Source organism: Adiantum capillus-veneris, chromosome 20 (assembly GCF_014529385.1).
Source record: "Adiantum capillus-veneris isolate H3 chromosome 20, ASM1452938v2, whole genome shotgun sequence".
NCBI lineage: Eukaryota > Viridiplantae > Streptophyta > Polypodiopsida > Polypodiales > Pteridaceae > Adiantum > Adiantum capillus-veneris.
In genome coordinates this window covers 54911186-54931650 of record NC_140950.1, presented here as the reverse complement: position 1 = coordinate 54931650, position 20465 = coordinate 54911186, and the positions used below count along the sequence as shown (strand labels likewise).

The 20465-nt window shown below is 41.7% G+C and overlaps 1 protein-coding gene across 1 annotated transcript in view; it reads right to left on the bottom strand.

The window, feature by feature from the left end:
* Positions 1-2067: 2067 nt before the first annotated feature.
* LOC147432546 (uncharacterized) overlaps positions 2068-20465 on the bottom strand; it is a 30566-nt gene continuing 12168 nt past the window's right edge. Inside the window, exons 2-11 of the mRNA XM_086491600.1 lie at positions 3743-4201; positions 3551-3635; positions 3395-3475; positions 3247-3321; positions 3083-3151; positions 2893-3000; positions 2725-2799; positions 2564-2635; positions 2443-2490; positions 2068-2340 (exon numbers count right to left, since the gene is read on the bottom strand). Of these exons, the coding sequence (XP_086347726.1) occupies positions 2068-2340; positions 2443-2490; positions 2564-2635; positions 2725-2799; positions 2893-3000; positions 3083-3151; positions 3247-3321; positions 3395-3475; positions 3551-3635; positions 3743-3786 (930 nt within the window). The 5' untranslated portion in view covers positions 3787-4201. The remainder of the gene's footprint in view (positions 2341-2442; positions 2491-2563; positions 2636-2724; positions 2800-2892; positions 3001-3082; positions 3152-3246; positions 3322-3394; positions 3476-3550; positions 3636-3742; positions 4202-20465) is intronic.

The window sequence follows — 20465 nt, the reverse complement described above, 5'->3', positions numbered from 1 at the left end:
AGAGTTCAAGGAAGTGCGACCACCCAAGCGCCGCTGTCGCATGCAGAATGGAAAGTTGATTGAGGTAGACTCTTCTCGCCCCATCTGTTTTGAACCTAATGTGGAGCATTGTGCAGACTTCAACAGGAGGTAGAGGCATGTGGTGAAGGTGTCACCTTGTCAACACTTAAGGTATGCAACTCTAGTAATTAGTTCCCTACACTAGACATGCATAATAACAATAGGCTAGAAGTCTTTCCTTTCCGTTTCTTGCAACACATGCATGTAAACGTATATATTGATAGGAAGATATTCTACCAGAAAAATATTTTTTTCCTATTCGGAGCAAAAATGCTTGATGAAATCCTTAGATCTCCACGTCCCATCATCTTACCCCTTCTTCATTACCACCACTCTTTTGATGTAAGCATGTTTGATGTAAGCATGTTTGATGTAAGCATGTTTTTTGTGTTCTAGATTTGCGACCCTCTTAGCTCCTGTTTAAATCTATCCACCAAACCCTATTAGAAAGCCGCTATAAGCCGCTGAGTCATTGGAGATATACCAACAAAAAAAAGTAATTTCTTGCTCATTGAGTTACTACGATGGCAAGTGTCTCTTTTCCCACATTCTTTGGAAAAAAGGAAGAAGACATTGGAATGAGGGAAGAAGGAAACCTGCACAACACGTTGTAGATTTGCCTCTCTATAGCTCAGCAGATACCCAACACCCCAAACCGCACAAACGCACACTAAAAATAGCCCAATTTACAAGTACCTATTGTATCAACTCGCTCTCGGACACCACCGGTTACACACATTCACAATCAAGCTTTTTTTTCTCACACCTAAACAATGATATTCAATCACATAGATACTTATGCTTCAGATATACTTTAGCTCATACCTGCCATACCTCTCTTATCCCCTCATGCAACCTATCTCACTCTTTCTTGGCACGCACACACACGTAAATTGGGGGCCACACGCACACAACCAAGCCAAGGCACAAGATGTCGTTGAGCCTAGAATAGAGAAGATGACGAGGAATATAAGGACCTTCAGGTTATGACCCTTTTCAATTCATCTCAAAAGTCTGAGAGCAAGGTACAATGGTATCGTCTTCACACAAGAAAAACTTTGGACAGCCTTCCTCCTCTCAGGAGTCTGCAGATGGAGGTCCTCTTAGTTCTTGAGTAGCCTATACTGGCTTAGCCTCCCCCCGACAGTGCCCTTCTTGTTGATGGCCTCTATTCGCAGCTTTGACGATTACCTGCCCATGAACAACCTTCTATAAAGCGTTCTTTTTTTTTCTGTAGCCTATCGGGACTTCAAACATTGGCTTGTATTTTTTTTTCGCCTTCATATGTTTATGGGACTCCTTCTCCTCTACGCGCTGCCTTTCTTCATCAGGCTCAGGGTCGGACCCCTTGCCACATGCAGTGCAGCCCTGAAACTGTTGGGCTCCCAGTAGCACTCCCTTATTAGCTTCAAAGGAGATGGCTCCACTCAGGCCACCTCTCGCCCCAAGCCAACCTTGTTGATGGCCTCCGCTGCTGCTTAGGCTTCTCACACAAGGAGCTTTGGACGACCTACCATATGGCAAAAAATATATAATTGCTAGATATATTACTATTTTCAATACACACATCTAGCAAAAGTGCAAACTAGTAAGCGTGAGAATACTCCTAGATGCTTCAAGTAGTAATTTTCTTACCATATAGTAAGTTGAGTAGCTATATGGTAAGATAATTGCTAGATGAATCAAGAGAGAAATCTCACTTACTAGTTTGAGATGTGTTATGAAACTAGAAATTTATCTAGCAACTCAAATATATGAAATAGTAATTCATCTAGTAACTTCAAAGCAAGAAGTAGTAATCCATGTAGCAACTACAATATCCAACTAGTAAGTCAATTAGTAAATAATTGCTAGATGAATCAAGAGAATTCAAGATCACTTGTCAATTTCAGATATGAAGTTAATTGAGAGTGCTCATCTAAACATAAAGCATATTAGTCATTTGACCTCAAGCTAATACACATTGGAAATCAACAACCATTGAGAATGTCCATTTAGATACAATACTTAATCATCATTACACAAATGAACGTCTTTTAAAGTTAAAACACCTAGCTTTGCAAAATCGATATGCATTACTCCTTGAACTATGAGCCATGCCACTAAGTCCTCACACATTGTTGAGGAAGTAGTGTCATTCACTTTCCTGCCAAAGAATGAATGTGTCTTCTTCAAAGCACGGTAAGTGGGCTTGATCAATTGGTAGATCTCTTCCACTTTTTGAGTATGAAGCCACTTCATTAGAATGACTTCTTTGTCTCTAGTAGACAATGTTCTTGCCTACAAAAAAAAAATGATGCAAGTGTAAGATTCTAAAATGCTATATCTTTCTCATGTTTAAGAAACTAATGCAAGCAAGACTTTATATGATCTAAAACACACCTTGGTTTCCATAAGAGACTTCTCTCCACCATCTTCTCTTAAGGACTCCTATACCATTGAAGTAATAAAGTTATTTATGAGCAATCAAAGACTATTCTTAAATGAAATCCTAAGTAATTACCTTTTTTTTATGTTTTGCCACCTTGGAAGCTTTGTCTTTTTCTTCTAACAAATCTTTTAACTTACTTGTAACCTTTTAAAATAAAAATGACTCAATAACTTAAAATGCTAAGAAGAGCATCACACTAACCCTAAGTAAGATAATAAGAAAATTAAGTATACCTTTCTCTTTCGATTGCTTTTCCTAGAGTTCGCATCCATATCATCCGCAGCACAAGACTCGCTTATATTTTTATCCTTCATTTTCTCACGAATAAAAAAAAATAAAGACACTACATAACAAAAATATAGCATGAATCTCATCAAAAGATAAATTTTTTACAATCAAACCTTTTTCGTCACATTATCACCATTGCCATCCCCCTCATGATCTATATGTGTCTCTTTTCCTTGTAATGAGACTTTCGAGCTTTCATCTCTTATAAAATGTTGATACTCCTATACAATTGTAAAGAAAACATGATCTTCACACACACACACATAGAGAGAGAGAGAGAGAGAGATTGATTGATTAACGAACCTCATAAGCACTTTTTGGATCATCTTCTTCCATCCATGACATATCAGGAATGTACACATCCTCATCTTTCTACATTCATAAAAAAGAAACATAAATAAAGTAAACATATTACTACCTCATAGCAAGCATAAATAATTTAAATGTCATAGCACAAAAGAACCTACACGATTTGATATATCATCAGCTTTATCATCGATAACAAACTTCGTCACTTGCTCATCAACATGAGAATTCTCAATCTGAAAGAAGTTTAATGTGAATAACATGGAATAAATCAAATAAAACCCCTGTCATAAAAGAATATGTACTGACCATTGCATGAAGCTCTCCTTCTTGATCATCTTTCTCATCCTTGTGCTCAATTGTTATATTATCATCATCCATACATAAGACCTATAATTCTAAATATTATTAAACAAACTTGCAAAGATGTCAAAACAAATATAGGCTCAACATAAATTACTGTACCATGGAGTTGGTTGAGCAAAGTGTCTCTTGGCTTGTCTTTTTTCTGCTCCACTTACGTTTTGCCGCTAAAGATTTGATACACCATGTGTATAAATCTTCCTCCTTCCATGGATAAGCCACACCATCCATGGAAGGAGGCTTGTCTTTTTTCTGCTCCACTTACGTTTTGCCGCTAAAGACTTGATACACCATGTGTATAAATCTTCCTCCTTCCATGGATAAGCCACACCATCCATTGTGATGGCCTTGAGCGTTGCTATATTCTCTTTAATGATCCTCAAAACTACATTCTTTCGCTCATTGTTGTTACGAAGATCGCCAATGGCTTCTCCTTTAGCAAACCACTTTCTCACCTCTCCATAATTGACATATAATACTCTATATTGCTGAGGATGCTGTTTTAAGAGAAAATCTCGACCATACAACTTATTTTTCTCTCTCAATTTTGGTGGTGGTGGCCTAAAAATCTGATCATACACAACAGGATCATATCTAGGTGGATCACTGATTGCAGCGGTGCTAGAGGGATCCGAAGTTACCCTCTTATTTCCAGAATAATTTGCTCTCCACACATTTAGAGTTTTAATAGCCTCTTCACGAGATCCTCCTAGTAGCTGCTGTAACAATGATTACGGGCAACTCATACTTGCCCTGACAAAGTAACAAAATCATATTTACGATACAATATTTATAAATTTAAATCAGATAACTGAAACAAAACAACATAAAATCAATTTTAAAGAGTTTTCAATCAAAATTCTTACACATCACAAAAGAGAGAAAGTTTTTGTGTAGAATTAACTTTAAAGAGAATCTTGAATAAAATAGTAGATACAAATGCTTATACATCATGGAGATCGCCACATAATAGGTATCCATTGTTCAAGCACACCAGGTTTTGTAACTTTCTTTTGTCTTATCACAGTCCAATTTTTAATTAGAATATGACAGCTATCCCAACTTCTCCAATGATCTTCTTCTGTGTGAATCGTCCACGTATTTCTTTGATGTACATCAAGCTTTGTTGAGCCAGCAGAGGATCACAACCACATTTTTGCTCACACCCATCATTTTGTAACCATTGATTGTAATAAATGTCTTTCCGACATTAATTTTGATTTGAGCCATTCATTAAGTAACGGGACTCAATTGAGTTTCCAGCTTGTAATCCCGAAGTAATTTCACCTGTTGATGTAAATCATTAGAGATGTTCTCACCTCCAAGGCTGAGGTATATAAGCCAAAGTTTTGTAACCTAAGGGGATTCAATTATTAATCAAAGTGAGTTTTTGAGCGCCGTGACTGTGTCTGAGAGAGAGAGAGAGAGAGAGAGTCTTATCTCCTTGCTACGCGAGCTACGGGGCCGCCATTAGAGAAGCGACACCACCATTGTGTTAGCAACGGTGAGAGCTACGCACAGATACCAAGAGTGCGCGCTATCGGCTTCTACGTGTGGTAAGTTCCTACGAGCTTCGGTGTGAGTTTTCTTCCAACTCGTGTGTCGGAATAGAGCGTGCAGCATATCAATAGAACCACAACGAGTAGAGCTACGCATTAGTACCATCGGGGTCAAGTTTCGGTCACCTGTATTTTTCGGCCTGTCTTCATACGCGTTTACCGCACGGAGTGGTTATAGGTTGATTTAGCAGTTCAAGTCTTTAGGGTGTTGTTCTTACCTAGTGTATAGACTTCCCCTTGAGTTTGAGATCGATTCGATGATTCTAGATCCTGTTTCGTATAGCATTCGTTCGTAGTACGGATTTCAGTCACTTGCGTATTTTGGAACTTAGATTTGATTTCTTAGTAGTGATTGTCATTAGAAGGTCGAGTAGGTGATTTGACACCCACCTAGTTGTTTCCATGCGCCTGCGGGTCAAGCTTCGTCCTCGTCTGACAAATTCTGTTGTTGGTTGAGTTCTCGCTATTTAGCTTCCGCTAGCGGCGTAACCGCCATAACATTTGGCGCCGTTGCCGGGGACGAGAGCCCTAAGTAGGTGACCTTAGACTAATCCTACGAGGTGAGTCGTATAAACTACTTTGTATACTTTAGTTAGAAAAGATCTAGGAGTGGTGGACTCCGAAGGTCTCGAGAGATACTAGAAAGTGGGGTGTTCCTGGGTCTTCCGTGTTGACAGTATTTTTAGTTTAGCTTAGATTAGATTGTTTTTGATGGTGGTTAAGTGGTTGTTGACATAAAAAGCATTTGCTACTCCTTGTGTGGTAGTAAATCTCTTTATATTTTCAATTGCAAAAAAATCCATTTTATGATTAGAAGTAGCTTAGGTAGGGCCTGATTTGATCCTGATCTAGAGCTATCAATTGGTGTTCTATTTGCTTGATGCGTTTGATTGCATGTTAGATCACTGAAAAAGTCGCTTTGGTAGTGAAATATGCAATAAACAAAGTTCAGAAAAATTTTCTGTGTAACTGATTGTTGCTGAGCACTTAAAAGAGCTATTGGAAGAGTTCTGTGCTGAAAAACTGGAAATCTGTAACTTTAGACATCATACGCGTATGATGTCTTAGGACCTAAACAGAGACTAAAATTGAAAATTTGACATTGCCAGAGTGTTTAGAAGGGGGGTTTCACCCTAAGATCAACTTAAAACAAGAGCATTAACACTCAAAGAAACCCAAAAAAGACAAGGCGGAGTCCAAGAAACGCAAAGAATAGGAAATTTTGGATTCAAATCTTGTTTTTACATTCAAACCTGACAAAAACACTTGAAACTCAATCATAAACATTGGAGAAGACTTAAAACCAAAAAATAGTCAAAATCTGTGAAAAAAGACATCATACGCGTATAATGTCTTTTGGCACTTCCACTGCTTATTTTTGATATCTGACCTGACAAGATTGTTACAGGCACTGTAGGAAGCATAAATATCAAGTTTGGACCCAAATTGATGAAAAAGACATCATACGCGTATGATGTCTTTGACCTAATTTTGGACATATTTTGATACTTTGCTAACACAGATCCATTGTAATAGTTGTCTAGAGGTTATATTTCAAGTTTCATCCCATTTGGATCACAATTAACCCAAAAAAACAAGTCAAAAGCAGAAAATTGCCAAGAAAAGCCTGAACTAGCCATAACTTGCTCAAACAGAGTTCAAACTGAATTTTGTGAGTGGACAGAGCATAAAGGGGCCACCGAGAGTGAGCATAACCAAAATAGTCCAAATCTGTGAAAAAAGACATCATACGCGTATAATGTCTTTTTCAACATAACTGCAACAAAATTCTCACTTGATGAAACAGAAGTTGTCCCACTGGTAAGATTAAACAATTGACCAAGTATCAGTCAGTTTCGATCAATTCTAACCTCAAAAACCTGGGAAAACAAATTGCCGAGAAGAAAAACTTGAAAGTCCTTCAGGGGAATTGATGAATTTGAGATCAGGCAGGAATCTCCGGAATAATCAACCAAAACAAGGGGAACCAGTAAGTGTCATATCAACCGAGGGAAGTGTAAACCAAAGTTGGGTGCAACCATTAGATCCGATCTTTGAAGGAAGTGTCTCTGATACTTCTTCGGAGAGATCTTACGAGATTTTCACTGAACACTTGGAACACTTGAACCTGAACAACAGAGAAAATATGGCAGCAGGATCATCAAACCCTTCCGCCACCATGAAGCTATTGTTCATAAAATACCAGTACGACAATGAGCAAGGTGCCAAGATCTACAAAGATGGAATGGACCGCTATTGTGTAAAGATAGAAGATAGACCTAGTGAGTTCAAGGACTTAGTGCCTGTGAGCTATAGCGGAGATAGATATCTAGATGACGAGGGTACCATGTACTTGGTAGTTCTAAATCCTAACATTGTGGACAAGTGGGGATTGATGGGCACCAAAGCCAAAATAGATGAAGAACTCGAGGAGAAAGCACCAATAATGAACTTCCCTAATGCGAGGTTAAGAAGAGAGAATGAAACTACAAGGATCAACACTGATAACATCTATGTGGGGCTGTACAAATATAATAATGGGGAGCAAGATCTCTATTATAGATGTGAAGAACCCTACACCGGAGAGTTGACAGACCAAAAAAGACTCTATGTCTTTACCTACACAGAGGGATCGGAAGTGAAAATTGCCGCTTACGATAAGTATGGCAGGCAATACTCAACAATGGGCAAGAAAGAATTAGAAGGATATACATACTTTGGGGGACCACTACATCAGTATTATGTTACTTCTAGCTCACATAGACCAGCACCAACAAATGGAGTACAAAACTCAATGACAACAGGAGGACAAAGAACTCAGGTTGCTGACTCTTCCAGTCAACCTTGGGACTCGAAGCTCGGACCAATGGGATCATTACATTCCAGAGAGTCAATGGAGACGAATCGAGGTAGTGCAGTTCCAATCCCCACCTATACCACTCCAGGTCCAAGGTTTGAAGCGGAACCATCACATTTACCTCCTAGTAGTAGATTCAGGGCGGAGGAACCGACAAGGGTAACCCATGAAGTCCATGATGCTAGAGAAAGCTTTAGCCGAGACACAGGAGCAATGAGATTGGTAGCAGATCATAGACGTATGAGACCATCTCAAGTAGCCAAGTGTATGCCCAAGAAGTATGGTGGTTCAAGAGATCCGTATGCACATGTGTCACTCTTTAAGCAAGTCTTAAGAGCTGAGCAGATAACAGATTTCCATACACAATACGAGGGATTTGGTCTTACTCTAGAAGGTACTGCATTGACCTGGTTTCAACCAATGAACATTGGGGGATTCCATGACATTGACCATTTGCTAAGAGAGTTTGCTGAGGAATTCTCAAAACGAGGGATTAAGCACAATACGGTCTCACAAATATATGCTTTTAAACAGAGAGAACACGAAAAGGTGAAGGAAGCTTCACTTCGCTTCAAACAATACATTGAGATATGTCCAGTACGTGAACGACCACAAGATGACAGACTATCTGTTCTCTTTATTGAGGGACTGAGGAACGACACTCTCAAGAAGGACTTGCACTTGAAAGCTTGTACAAGTTTCGAGCAAGTAACGAGAGAGGCATTGTACTTAGTGGATAACTGTACGGTTTATGGAGAGGTGTCAGCGGATACAGATTTTGCATCCAGTAGCTCCTCCTCCGTAGCGAGCGAGACTACCACTAAAAAGAATGTTCAAACAACAACCATGCCAAATGTAGAGCAAATGATAGAAGATGCTCTAAAAAGGATGGCACCATACCAAAAACCATTGCCAAAAATACTGAAATGGTGTGCTATTGAACAAAAATGGACAAATCATCCAACAGAGGAGTGCTATTACAACAAAGGATATGTAAGGGAGCGCCAGTATGCACCTCCTGCTCAATTAGCACCACCTCAGATACATCCAGTACCTCGATACCCAACGGGAAATGTACCAGGACCTATGGGGATAGAAAGACCGCAACCAGTATTGGGACAACAACCACCTTTACCAGGAGCAAGACCAGTGGGCATTAGATATGCACCAACCTTAGAGAATCAGGAAGAACAAGCCTTAGTGCCTGTTCAAGCCTATTACGAAGAATTGGGTGCACACATGTCTCCGACAGTTTATTACCCACCAGAAGAACCAAAACAACTAGAACCATGGGGCATGACGGGGAATGTTGGAACACCAACAGTTACAAGTGCTTCTGATGAAGAGAGATACAATTTGGACGCAAGAACCTTGATGTTCATAGCTCATGGAGGGTTAACAGGACAAAGACCATCCTATCCACAAAGGACGAATCAAGCGGGACCAAGACCAGCACTAGGACCCTGTTACAAGTGTGGAGGTGACCATCTGATGAATGTTTGCCCACATACGGAAATCATTAGAATTAACGCTTATTGCACTGAGTGTGGGGTTACTCACTTCATTGAGGATTGTTCAAAGAATCCAAACAAAGTGCAAAAGACGACATTGAATATGCTAGAAACTATTCCTACCAGCAGTGGGTCTGAAAATGAAACTCTGATACCAACGCAAGTTGTTACTAGAGCTCAAGCTAAGAAAACCACCAGAGAACCTGAGAATGGAAAGTTAGCGACTGACGTAGTTAGTCAAGGACAGCGGAGTCAGAAAAACACATGGAAAGCTAGAAAAGCACGCATGAAGTTGAGAAAAGAACGTGAAGACGCTATTCTAGCTGAGGAACTAAAGCAAACTAAAGCTAGATTAGAAAAACTTGAGAGTCAAAACGGGAAACGGGAGATGAGCCCGGAAAGAACGAAACAAAAGAGTATCCAAGAAACAACGAGCTTAAGCTCAGGGGGATCAGTGCTAGTCGACAAGGTACACGAACCATTGGACGCACTGATGAAAGCTTACGAAGCTAGGTTAAGGAACAACCAAACACAAGAACAGAGGTGGCTGACATACCCAAATGCAGAATTGGAAAAGCAGAGACTTGAAATGTGCCAAAGAATGATCGAGACTGCCATAGTGGAATTTGAGGCAGGATCTCAAGTGGACTTGGATCTGCAATCTTACTGGGGAGATGGGGGCTCTGTTAGAACAATGGAGAGCAAACCTCATTCACTGAAAACCTTACCTTCATACTTAGGAGAGTATGAAGCAAAATCCGAGATTAGAGCACTTCCCTCACAAAAAATCTCATCAGAAAAAGTCATGGACTCGCAAGGATTGATAGAGATTTTGTCAACACCAGTGACATGCACTATCACTCTAGCTGAGCTTTTGAGGCTAAAACCACATATGTGGACCACTGTAGGAAAATGCTTGGAGAAATTCGGGATAAGAGATCCAACATCGAGATTGCAAGAGAGCATAGAGGAGCTGAGCAAGCCACAAAAGAACGCTAATCCTGTACCCTTAAACAAGGTCGGAGAGTATTGCGAAGGTGAAGAGGGGAATACAACCTTACCAGTTGAATTCCAAGGAGTGAACACAATGGCAATACTAGACAGCGGAGCTGGGGTAGCCATTGCTACAAAAGAAATCTGGAAAAAATGGGGGAAACCAGCAATAAGGAAGACTAGGTTGAAACTCCAATTAGCAGATGGACACATGGAGAAACCTATGGGGTTATTAGAGAAAGTTGTAGTGACTTCTTGCGGCATTGAATACGAACATACTTTCGCTATTGTCGATTTTGGCAAGGAGAATAACTATGATATCATACTGGGAAGACCATTCATGAGACAGTTGAAAATGGTTCAAGATTGGGGCTACGATCACATATACTTGAGAAATATGGAAACCACTACCCGTGTGAACCTGAAAGACCATAGCTACAAAGATGTGAACCGAACACCGGTAGAGGAATTTGATTCGGCTACTTTGGCGGGATCCGAATTTCCAGCTTGGTTAGGTAAACCCAAGGAGTTATGGATGTGTGGAGCTTCAAAATGTGGAAGTCTGAAACGAGAAGAATGTGTTTTAGAAAGGGCTATCGAAGACAAAACTTATGTAGGAGAACCCTTTCCAGAGGACACGTTTGAACCATTAGAATGGACACACATTCTAGCAACCCTAGATGTTTGTGCAATTCCGGAGGGTCCCACAACGAAATTTTGCGACAAGGACGGGTACGACGTGGTTCCGTATTTCATGTTGAGAACTGTGCTCGAAAAAGAAATTGAAAAGAACAATACACTGGAAAAGGAAGATGAAGAAGAGGTGTTTCACGACATTCCCAATCATCCAGAGTGGGGAAATGAAGCAGACAACAAGTCAACGGACAATTCAAGCGGAAACGAAGAAACTATAATGGATGTCCGATTTTATGATTTTCCGAACCAAACTAAACAACGCCAGAAACGCTATAGAGCAAAGAGAAAAACAAAGGGGGTTAGAACCAATCCGATGCCTAGAATAAGAGGAAAAAATCAATTCCTAATGCTAGTAAAGGCTGAAGATTGTGTTAAGGATAAGATTTCTGGAAGAATGAGAGGCAGTGATCAAAAGAGCTCACGAAAAGACAAAAGAGGCTCAAGAAATCAAGTTCAAAAGAATGGAACGAAAACTGAAACAGAAAAATCAGAAAAGAACAAGCGCAACAGAGAATACATAGAGTCCAAGTTAGAACGTAGAAACAAGTACAGAGAGCTCAAGAAAACTCTGAAAGAAGTTTGGACTACAGAAATTGAGAGTGGAGAGGACAAAAACGCCAAAATCAAGGAAAACATGGATGTTCCCTCTCACTATAGGAAATTCACAATAGAGGATAGGAAGGTGATATTAACCCCACCTATTCGAGAGAGGAAGGAGAACGAATCTTATGACGGACCGGAGGATGCGAAAAAAGTTGATTTAGCAGCTCCAGGTGAGCCACCTAGACCGGTATACATAGCCACAGATTTGTCTCCAGGCGAGGAAGAGAGACTTTTGAGTCTTCTCAGAGAGTATAGGGATGTGTTTGCATGGTCTTATAAGGACTTAAAGGGAGTTGACCCATCGATATGCCAACACACAATCCCACTGAAACAAGACGCAAAGCCTAGCAGACAGAGACCATACACATATAATGATACGTTTGCTAAGCGAATCAAAGAAGAAATAGATAAGCTAATGGAAGCTGAATTCATATACGAGATTGAACACACTGATTGGGTATCTCCGATTGTGGTAGTACCTAAGAAGAACGGAAAACTCCGAGTGTGTGTCAACCTAAAGAAAGTGAATGCTGCAACAATCAGGGACAATTATCCCCTGCCGATAACTGATCATGTTCTAGAGCGTGTATCAGGGAAAACAGCATACTCCTTTCTTGATGGTTTTTCAGGATATAACCAGCTAGCCATAGCATTGGAAGATCAACATAAAACAGCTTTTGCAACGGAGTGGGGAATTTATGCTTATCGGGTTATGCCTTTTGGTCTAACCAATGCTCCCGCAACCTTCCAGAGGCTGATGACGCATGCTTTCAAAGAATACTTAAGGTTGTTTCTCGAAATATACATGGATGACTTATGTGTACATTCTCTACTGAGAGATGAGCATCTAGAACACCTAAGAAAAGTATTTGAGAAATGTAGGACATATCGCATTTGTCTCAATCCTGAGAAATGTGTGTTTATGGTCCGACAGGGCAGAATTCTGGGACATATTGTCTCACAAAACGGAATATCCACGGATTTAGAGAAGATAAAAGTTATAGTGGATATGCCTAGACCAACCAATGCGAAACAAGTACAGAGCTTTATGGGACATTGTGGATATTATAGACGATTCATTTACATGTACGCTATAATAGGCCAACCACTTTACAGGCTAATAGTGAACTTTGAATGGACAGAGGAATGTGAGGAATCATTCAAGAAATTGAAAGAGGCACTCATTACCGCTCCAGTCTTGAAATCACCAGATTGGGAGAAGATATTCCATGTGCACATAGATGCTTCGGCATATGCAATAGGATGCATTCTGGCTCAGCCAGAAGAAGGAAACATGGATTTTCCTATCTGTTACGCCAGTCGACAGCTCAACCATGCAGAGAAGAATTACACCACAACAGAGCGAGAGGGATTAGGAATGATATATGCTGTGAAGAAATTTCGGCATTACCTTCTAGCCAACAAGTTTGTGTTTTTTACGGATCACCAAGCCTTGCTCTACCTAGTGAATAAACCATGCAATACCGGGAGAATAGTGAGATGGTTCATTATCTTACTGGAATTCGACTTCACGGTAGTAGTGAAGAAAGGAAAAACACATCTTAGAGCTGATCATCTTTCGCGATTGACGAATGGAGAAGACCCTATAGGAATAGACGACGACATGCCAGACGCGTACTTGTTCAACATAGAAATGATACCTAAGTGGTCTCAAAATGTCGTTGACCTATTAACCTATGGAGGAGAGTTCGATAGAAGAGAATACAACCTGAAACATATTGCTATTCAGCAATCCAAGAATCTTCAATTGATTGCAGGAAGGTTGTATCAATTGGGAAATGATCATGTTTTATGACTATGCATCAATCCTGAGGAATATAGTATATATCTGCGCGAAGCACATGTTCAGGAATGTGCATTTCATTGTTCAAGAAGGAACACATATAGGAATTTGTTACAATTGGGAGTCTATTGGCCAGGAATGAAAGAAAGCGTACATGAATATGTCACTGTATGTATTGTATGTTCATCAAAACCGCTGTGAGTGGGATGAAAACACACACAGTGCCTCTATAACGACCCGACACACACTCTTGGGAAGATACACACACACACTATGGGGCACCACTCGGCTTAGACAACACACCTGGCCGAGACAGGGAACACACCTCTGGAGTGAGAGGAGAGAAACTATCCACTTATCCACTCCACACAGACACACACACACACCCAAAAAACTCAGCTCAAAAGAGGAGAATTTCTGATGTTTAGATACAATTGAGCTTGGGCCAACACCAATGGGGCAAACAGCTCACACAATATGGGTAAAAGATACCAGATACAATCACAAATTGGAGAAGAAGCTTCACTCACCGGAGAAGATTACACAGAAAAACAGCAGAAAAAGAGTGAGGAATTTGGCAAAATGGACAGCGCCATCGCGTCCGGAACGGCCCAAAACCCCAGTCTACAATGTCAAAGTGCTCAAATCCGACATCGGATGAGCAGTTTACGGCCAAAACAGGCTCCAAAAACCCAAAAAAACACACCTGCGGTTGTTCCTCCTCTCTTCTCCACGTTTTTTCTGGTATTCTCTCTGTTTTTTCAGTTCCCACACTTAGCGTTATTACTTGGGCACCCTTGGCCTTTTAGATGACCTCAAACGGACCCCGAACAGGCCAAAAACTGACCTCGCATTGCATAGTTGTCACCTTTTTGCATCATTCGCACACCTGGCACTCAGCTTTTTTCCAATAATGCATCTCGCCACCACGTGAAGTGGCCCCAAAAAGTGGTCCTAATAATGACCTTTCTGCATAACTCTCACAAGAAAACACCCACGTTGTGTCCGTCCTCATCCGCGTGCAAATATTGACCTCGTTCGCCCTCCTGACGCCACTAGATGCCATCTGACGCACCTGCTGACCTCACGTCGTCGGCCCGCGAACAGCTTCCTCGAGAAGTTTTACGCGCTACCAACTCCTCCTTATTGTAGAAAAACACAATGGTACTGGTAATAGTGAAAATCGATGCACTATGTACACACTGTCCTACCTGTACACATGTGGGCCCCACGTAACCACCTGGCTCTGGCAAATGGGCAATCCTTTATTTGATGCACCATGCATGTGTATGTACATATGCGCAATCCCTTGCTCCAAAAAACTCCTGACATAATTTGCCCATCCCCTAGCCTGCTAGATCATTCATGATCAGCAGCAGCAAAGAGCGATATGAGACTCGCCGCATCACATGTCTCCTCATCCTTCACCAACATTGCTTGCTCCACAGACAGTTCATCTTGCTCCACCATCATCAATCTAGCATGATACAATTTAAGACGCAATCCATTTACCCTTGACTTATGTAGAACACCATCCAGGTTAGCCAGCTGATATGTGCCATTTGGAAAACACTCTACTATCTTGAAAGGGCCTTCCCACTTAATTTGAAACTTCTTTTGGAAGGTGTTGTCCAGCTTACTGTTGTAGCGCAAAACCAAGTCATGTTTCTTGATACCCTTACTTTTGACCTTTTCATTTATCTTTGTCAAAGCCTTATCCTGCATCTGCCCATAATGCTCCAATGCGCTCATCCTATCCAACTGGACCTCTTGTAACTGCAAGAGCCTCTCTTTGAATGCATCACTAGGCGGCCCAAGCAACTTCTCTAACATCTTGACCGCAGGCAACTCTACCTCCACAGGCAATAGTGCTTCCTTTCCATACACCAAATGAAATGGAGTAAACCCTATACCTGTCTTCACCGAAGTACGATAAGCCCATAATGCACTAGGCAATTCCAAATCCCAATTCTTTCCTTGGTGCTCTGTCACTTTCGAAAGAATCTGTACCAACTCACCATTGAATCTTTCATTCAAGCCATTACACTGCGGGTAATAAGGAGTGGTATGCTGGTGCCTAATCTTCATCTTTGCACATAAAAAATCTAGCAGTTTAGCTCTAAAGCCAGGCCCCTTATCTGAAAGTAACTCCAGTGGCACCCCAAACTTGCAACATATTTCATCATACACAAATTTTTCCACATCCTTTGCAGTGATCTGTTTTACTGCTATAGCCTCTGCCCATCTAGAGAGATAGTCCACTGCCGTCAAAATATAGCTTTTGCCCCTGCTTGTGATAGGTAACGGGCCTATTGCATCAATTCCCCACTTTTCAAACACATCAAACGCCATAATGGTTTTTCGTAGCTCTGGCTTCAACACTCTCTTCCCAAATGCTTGACACCTATTGCAAGACCTACACCAATGGTGAACATCCTTGTGCAAACTAGGCCAAACATACCCCTCTTGCAAAATCTTATGCAAGGTGATCTTTAGAGCAAAATGGCCACCACATGCGCCTTCGTGATTCTCTTCCAACACTCTGTAAACTCCTCCCGCCAAGGTACACGTCTCAACACGAGATCAGCCCCTTTCATGTATAAGACATCACCAATCAATTTGTACCTGTATGCTCTACGCACAAAGCCATACTTCTTAGACTTCTGAATCTCCTTTGGAATGATTCCTGTTAGCAAAAACTCCTCTTCTTGAGCCAAACTTTCCCGGCCATGATAAAGAGGTAAAGTGGTCCTCAACACAAATAGCTCCCCAATCATGCCTTGAGCTGCTTCATGTGCCTCTCCATTTAGAGCACGTTCAATGTGTCTGATACTCCATGCTTCAAACTTTTTTAACAGGCCTTTAATTCTGAAGCACATTTCCTTCAATGAGGTGTTCTTGCTCTTCCACACACCCAACACTTGCTTCACCACTAACAAGGCATCACCTTTTATGCTCAACCTTCGAACCCCATGCTTCAAACAAATGTGTAATCCGGCTTCCAATGTAGCATATTCAGCCTCATTGTTACTATGCGCATCCAATTTGAACCCTCTCTTGCATACTAGCTTCCCCTCTGGATCATAAAGTGCTATACCCCCTGAAGCTGCATCATGGCTCTTTCTGTATGAACCATCAAAGAACAACACATGTGCATTGCTGATCTGTGGCACTTCTTCAACTACCTTTCTCACCACCTCTTCCTTAACAATAAGGGGATTCTCCTTGTAGGTCAACAAATCAGCTAGGGTAGCCCTTGTACTATCTTCCACTAGAAAAGAGAACTCAAACTCTTGCAGCTCAATTACCCATTTCTTCACCACATTTGACATGTTAATACCATTAATTAACTGTGGCAAAAAGGCATAACTCGTCAAGAAAACAAAAGGCCGTGGTAGCAAGTAATGACGAAATCGTCGACAAGCAAATATTACACTGGCCATCACTAGCTCTACTTCCGATAACTTTCTCTCCGCTACCAACTTCACTCGGCTTGCACAATACACTGGCCTCATATAATGGCTGCCCTTCCCCTTTTGCAATAGCATGGCTCCAATGGCATCATCCCCTACTGATGGATTTACATAAAAAACTTTCTCCCAATCAGGAGCCTGCATGGCTAACAACCCCCCTAACACCTCTTTCACCTCTTGAAACACTTCTTCACACTTGTCATCCCATTGCAATGGATCATGCTTTGCCACTTGCTGTAATGGATAAAGAAGCTGCGAAGACAATGGAATAAACCGTGCCATGTACTTCACTTTGTGTATAAAGGTTGCCAATTGCTTCGTACTCATAGGTGATGGAAGAAGAATAATAGACTTAACCTTATCTGGATCAGCCTCAATGCCATTTTCTGACACCATATGGCCCAATAACTTCACCCTTGGCTGTGCTAGATGACATTTCTTTGGATTTAGTTGTCCTCCACATTCATCATATCGAGCCAATACCATCTGCAACTTCTCATGATGCTCAGCCCTACTGCTATAGACACAGAAGTCGTCCATAAAAGCCTTAACACAACTACCAATGAATGGTTCCAACACCCAATTTGCTCTTTCTTGATAGAAAGATGGTCCATTTGACAACCCAAATGGCAATACTGTGTAGCAATAGCAGCCCCATGGCGTAATAAAAGTTGTCTTTGTGCGGTCTTTAAGAGCAATCTTCAATTGAAAATAGCCTGAAAAACCATCACACACACTGTACCTCTCATAACCTGCCACTGAATCCAAGATCTGATCGATGAATGGAAGAGGATATGGGTTCTTCTTAGTGGCTGCGTTTAAGGGTTTAAAATCCACACAAATTCTCCACTTCCCATCCTTCTTTGGACTGACTACAACTGGACTCACCCATTCTGTGGTCTCCACTGGAACTATGAACCCTGCCTTCAATAACTTGTCCACCTCTACCCGCAAGGCTTCCATTTGCTCTTGACCCATCCTTCTTAGCCTTTGCCGCACTGTCTTAGCACCTTCTTTCAGCTCTATATGCATCTCTTCACCCTTGAACCCTCTGATCTCTTCATATGAAGTAATGAACAAATCAGGAAAACTAGCCAGCATATGCAAATATATATCCTTCTCCATAGCTGAGAGGTCTCCACTGATCATTTGTGTCATCAATTCCTGCTTCTTTGACAACTCAACCTTGGTTTGCATCAGCCCTTCAATCACTTCATAAGGCCCTTCACTTTCATCTTCAACTTCCTTCGCAAATGCGACTAAACCAATCTCCTGGATTTCTTTGTCCATCAAAAGAAATGCAACATCAGCATCCTCATCACTGCTGGTAGTGCTATCACTATCCTCATCTGTCACCGTGGAAGAGTCTTCATCACTAGACTCATCCTCATCTTCATAAAGCTCCTCTAATCGTTTCCTTGTGTCCATATTATAAAGCTTCTTGGTACCTGTCTTTCCATAGAGGCTAATCGTACCATGTCGCCAATCTTGAACAGCTCCCACTGCACGTAACCATGGTCTGCCCAGTATAATAGGATATGCTCCCAACCCTGCTGGCATCACATGAAAATCAACCACTGCCTTTGCATCATATGCCTCCACTTCTAAGCTCTTTACAACACCCAAGCATTTTACTTTTTGATGGTTTGCCAATCTGATCCGAAAACCTGACACCCCAGCCACTGTGAGACCCATCTTCTCAACGCATGAGTGTGTTATGACGCATATTTGGGCTCCGCCATCCACATAACCTTGTCCCAAATTTTTCCTTTTATGCCACACATCTACTATTGGACAAATGTCTGGTAGCTCGTCCATTGCCAACACCTTCACTGAACCTCTCTCTGGCTCTTTCTCCATTGGGTTAACCATCCTCTTCCACTGTCGCTTTAGCTTAGGCACCATCTCTATAAGCTGCCCAAAAGTAACATCTGCCTTCCTGCTCGTCAGATCCTCCTTCAAGTCATAGCTTAATTGCCCATCCCCTAGTGGAAAATCTGAAACATGAAACTTTCGACGAGCTCTCCTTTTCCTCTTGGCCTTGACATCCTCGCCTTCATGGCTCTTTCCTTTCTTCTTACTAGGACCTGGGGCACTTCTTCCTTCCTTTTCCTCTGTGGTCCTCTTCCCAATAGGCATCACTAATGTATCCTCTAGCTTTGATGCCTTCTCCAAGGTGACTACACTTAGCACTTTTGTCTTCCCTTTTTCCTCCTGGGTCAGTCCACTGGTTCCTTCGTCTCCCTTAATTTCGATGCCATAATCATTTGACCTAGTTAGCACCTGTCTTGGCAATGGATACATGTCTCCCCCCATCCTTGGTGGCTTATCACATTGCGGGCTAATGTGACCCAACTCTCCACAATTATAACATGTGGGCGTCTGCCTCCAAAACCTACCATTGCTTTGTCCAACACCATTCCTAGGCCTTTCTTCACCTCCTTGCTGATTTGCAAACCTCCCTCGACCTCGATTATTTCCCGCTTGACCTAGCATGTTTAGGCTGAGATTCTTCATCAAATCAACCACTTGCCTCATGTCTTGCCTTAGGCCATCATCTTGCACTGCTGTAGTGACCACTGCTGGCATAACCTGAGTAGTAACAGGAACCACTGGTTCATGATGAACCCCTGACATGCGCCCTTGTAAAGACTCTATAGGCTGAAATTCAGACCTCATTGGCAAAGACTCCACCCCTAACTGGCTCATTTTCCTCAGCTTCCACTCTTTGTTCCTTGCTACCTCTAGTGCATCTTCATATGTCCTAGGCTTCTTTAGCTCCACTCTCCAACGTATATTCTCCCAAAGACCAGCCAAGAACCTGTCCTTCTTCATCATGTCAGGCGGGGGTACCTGTGGTGCTAAAGCCTTGCACATTCGCTCCCAAGCCAATGAAAACTTACGTATGTACGCATCTACTGGCTCACCTTCCTTTTTCACCAAAGCCTGTACTTCTTGCCACACTTTGTCAGGGTCTTCTATCTTCACAAACTCCACTTCCAATCCATGCCTTAGATTGTCCCAACTCAATCTTATAGGTGGATCAGCCATACGCAACTCCTCTTCAAATGCTTTGGACCAAGCTCGTGCATCACTCTTCAAACAAATTTGGAGAAGGCGTAACATTTGCGTAGGGTCATGAATCTGGTTGCTAATGCAGGCAACCTCCATCTTTTCCAGAAAGTCCTCCACATCTTCATCACTTCTTCCATGAAACTCCGGATAAGAGAAAGCCATGGCTAGAGAACCCCTTCAAACACACGTGCAAGAACCCAAAACTTTTCACTACCCAATCCCCAGAAACTTCAATGGAGCTCAGCTTTAGATGAGAACAAACACATGCACATCAAATGAGTTTTCATAGTTGATCATCGGAATGACAACAGGCAAAGGACATTCCAGGATCTCTCTCAATCTTCTTGGCCCAAACATAAAGACTATGCGCTGCTGGAAAAAGATCTTCCTGGACACATGAACATTAATCTGAATTCTTTGAGTTAAATGAAAAGGAGTGAACTGAG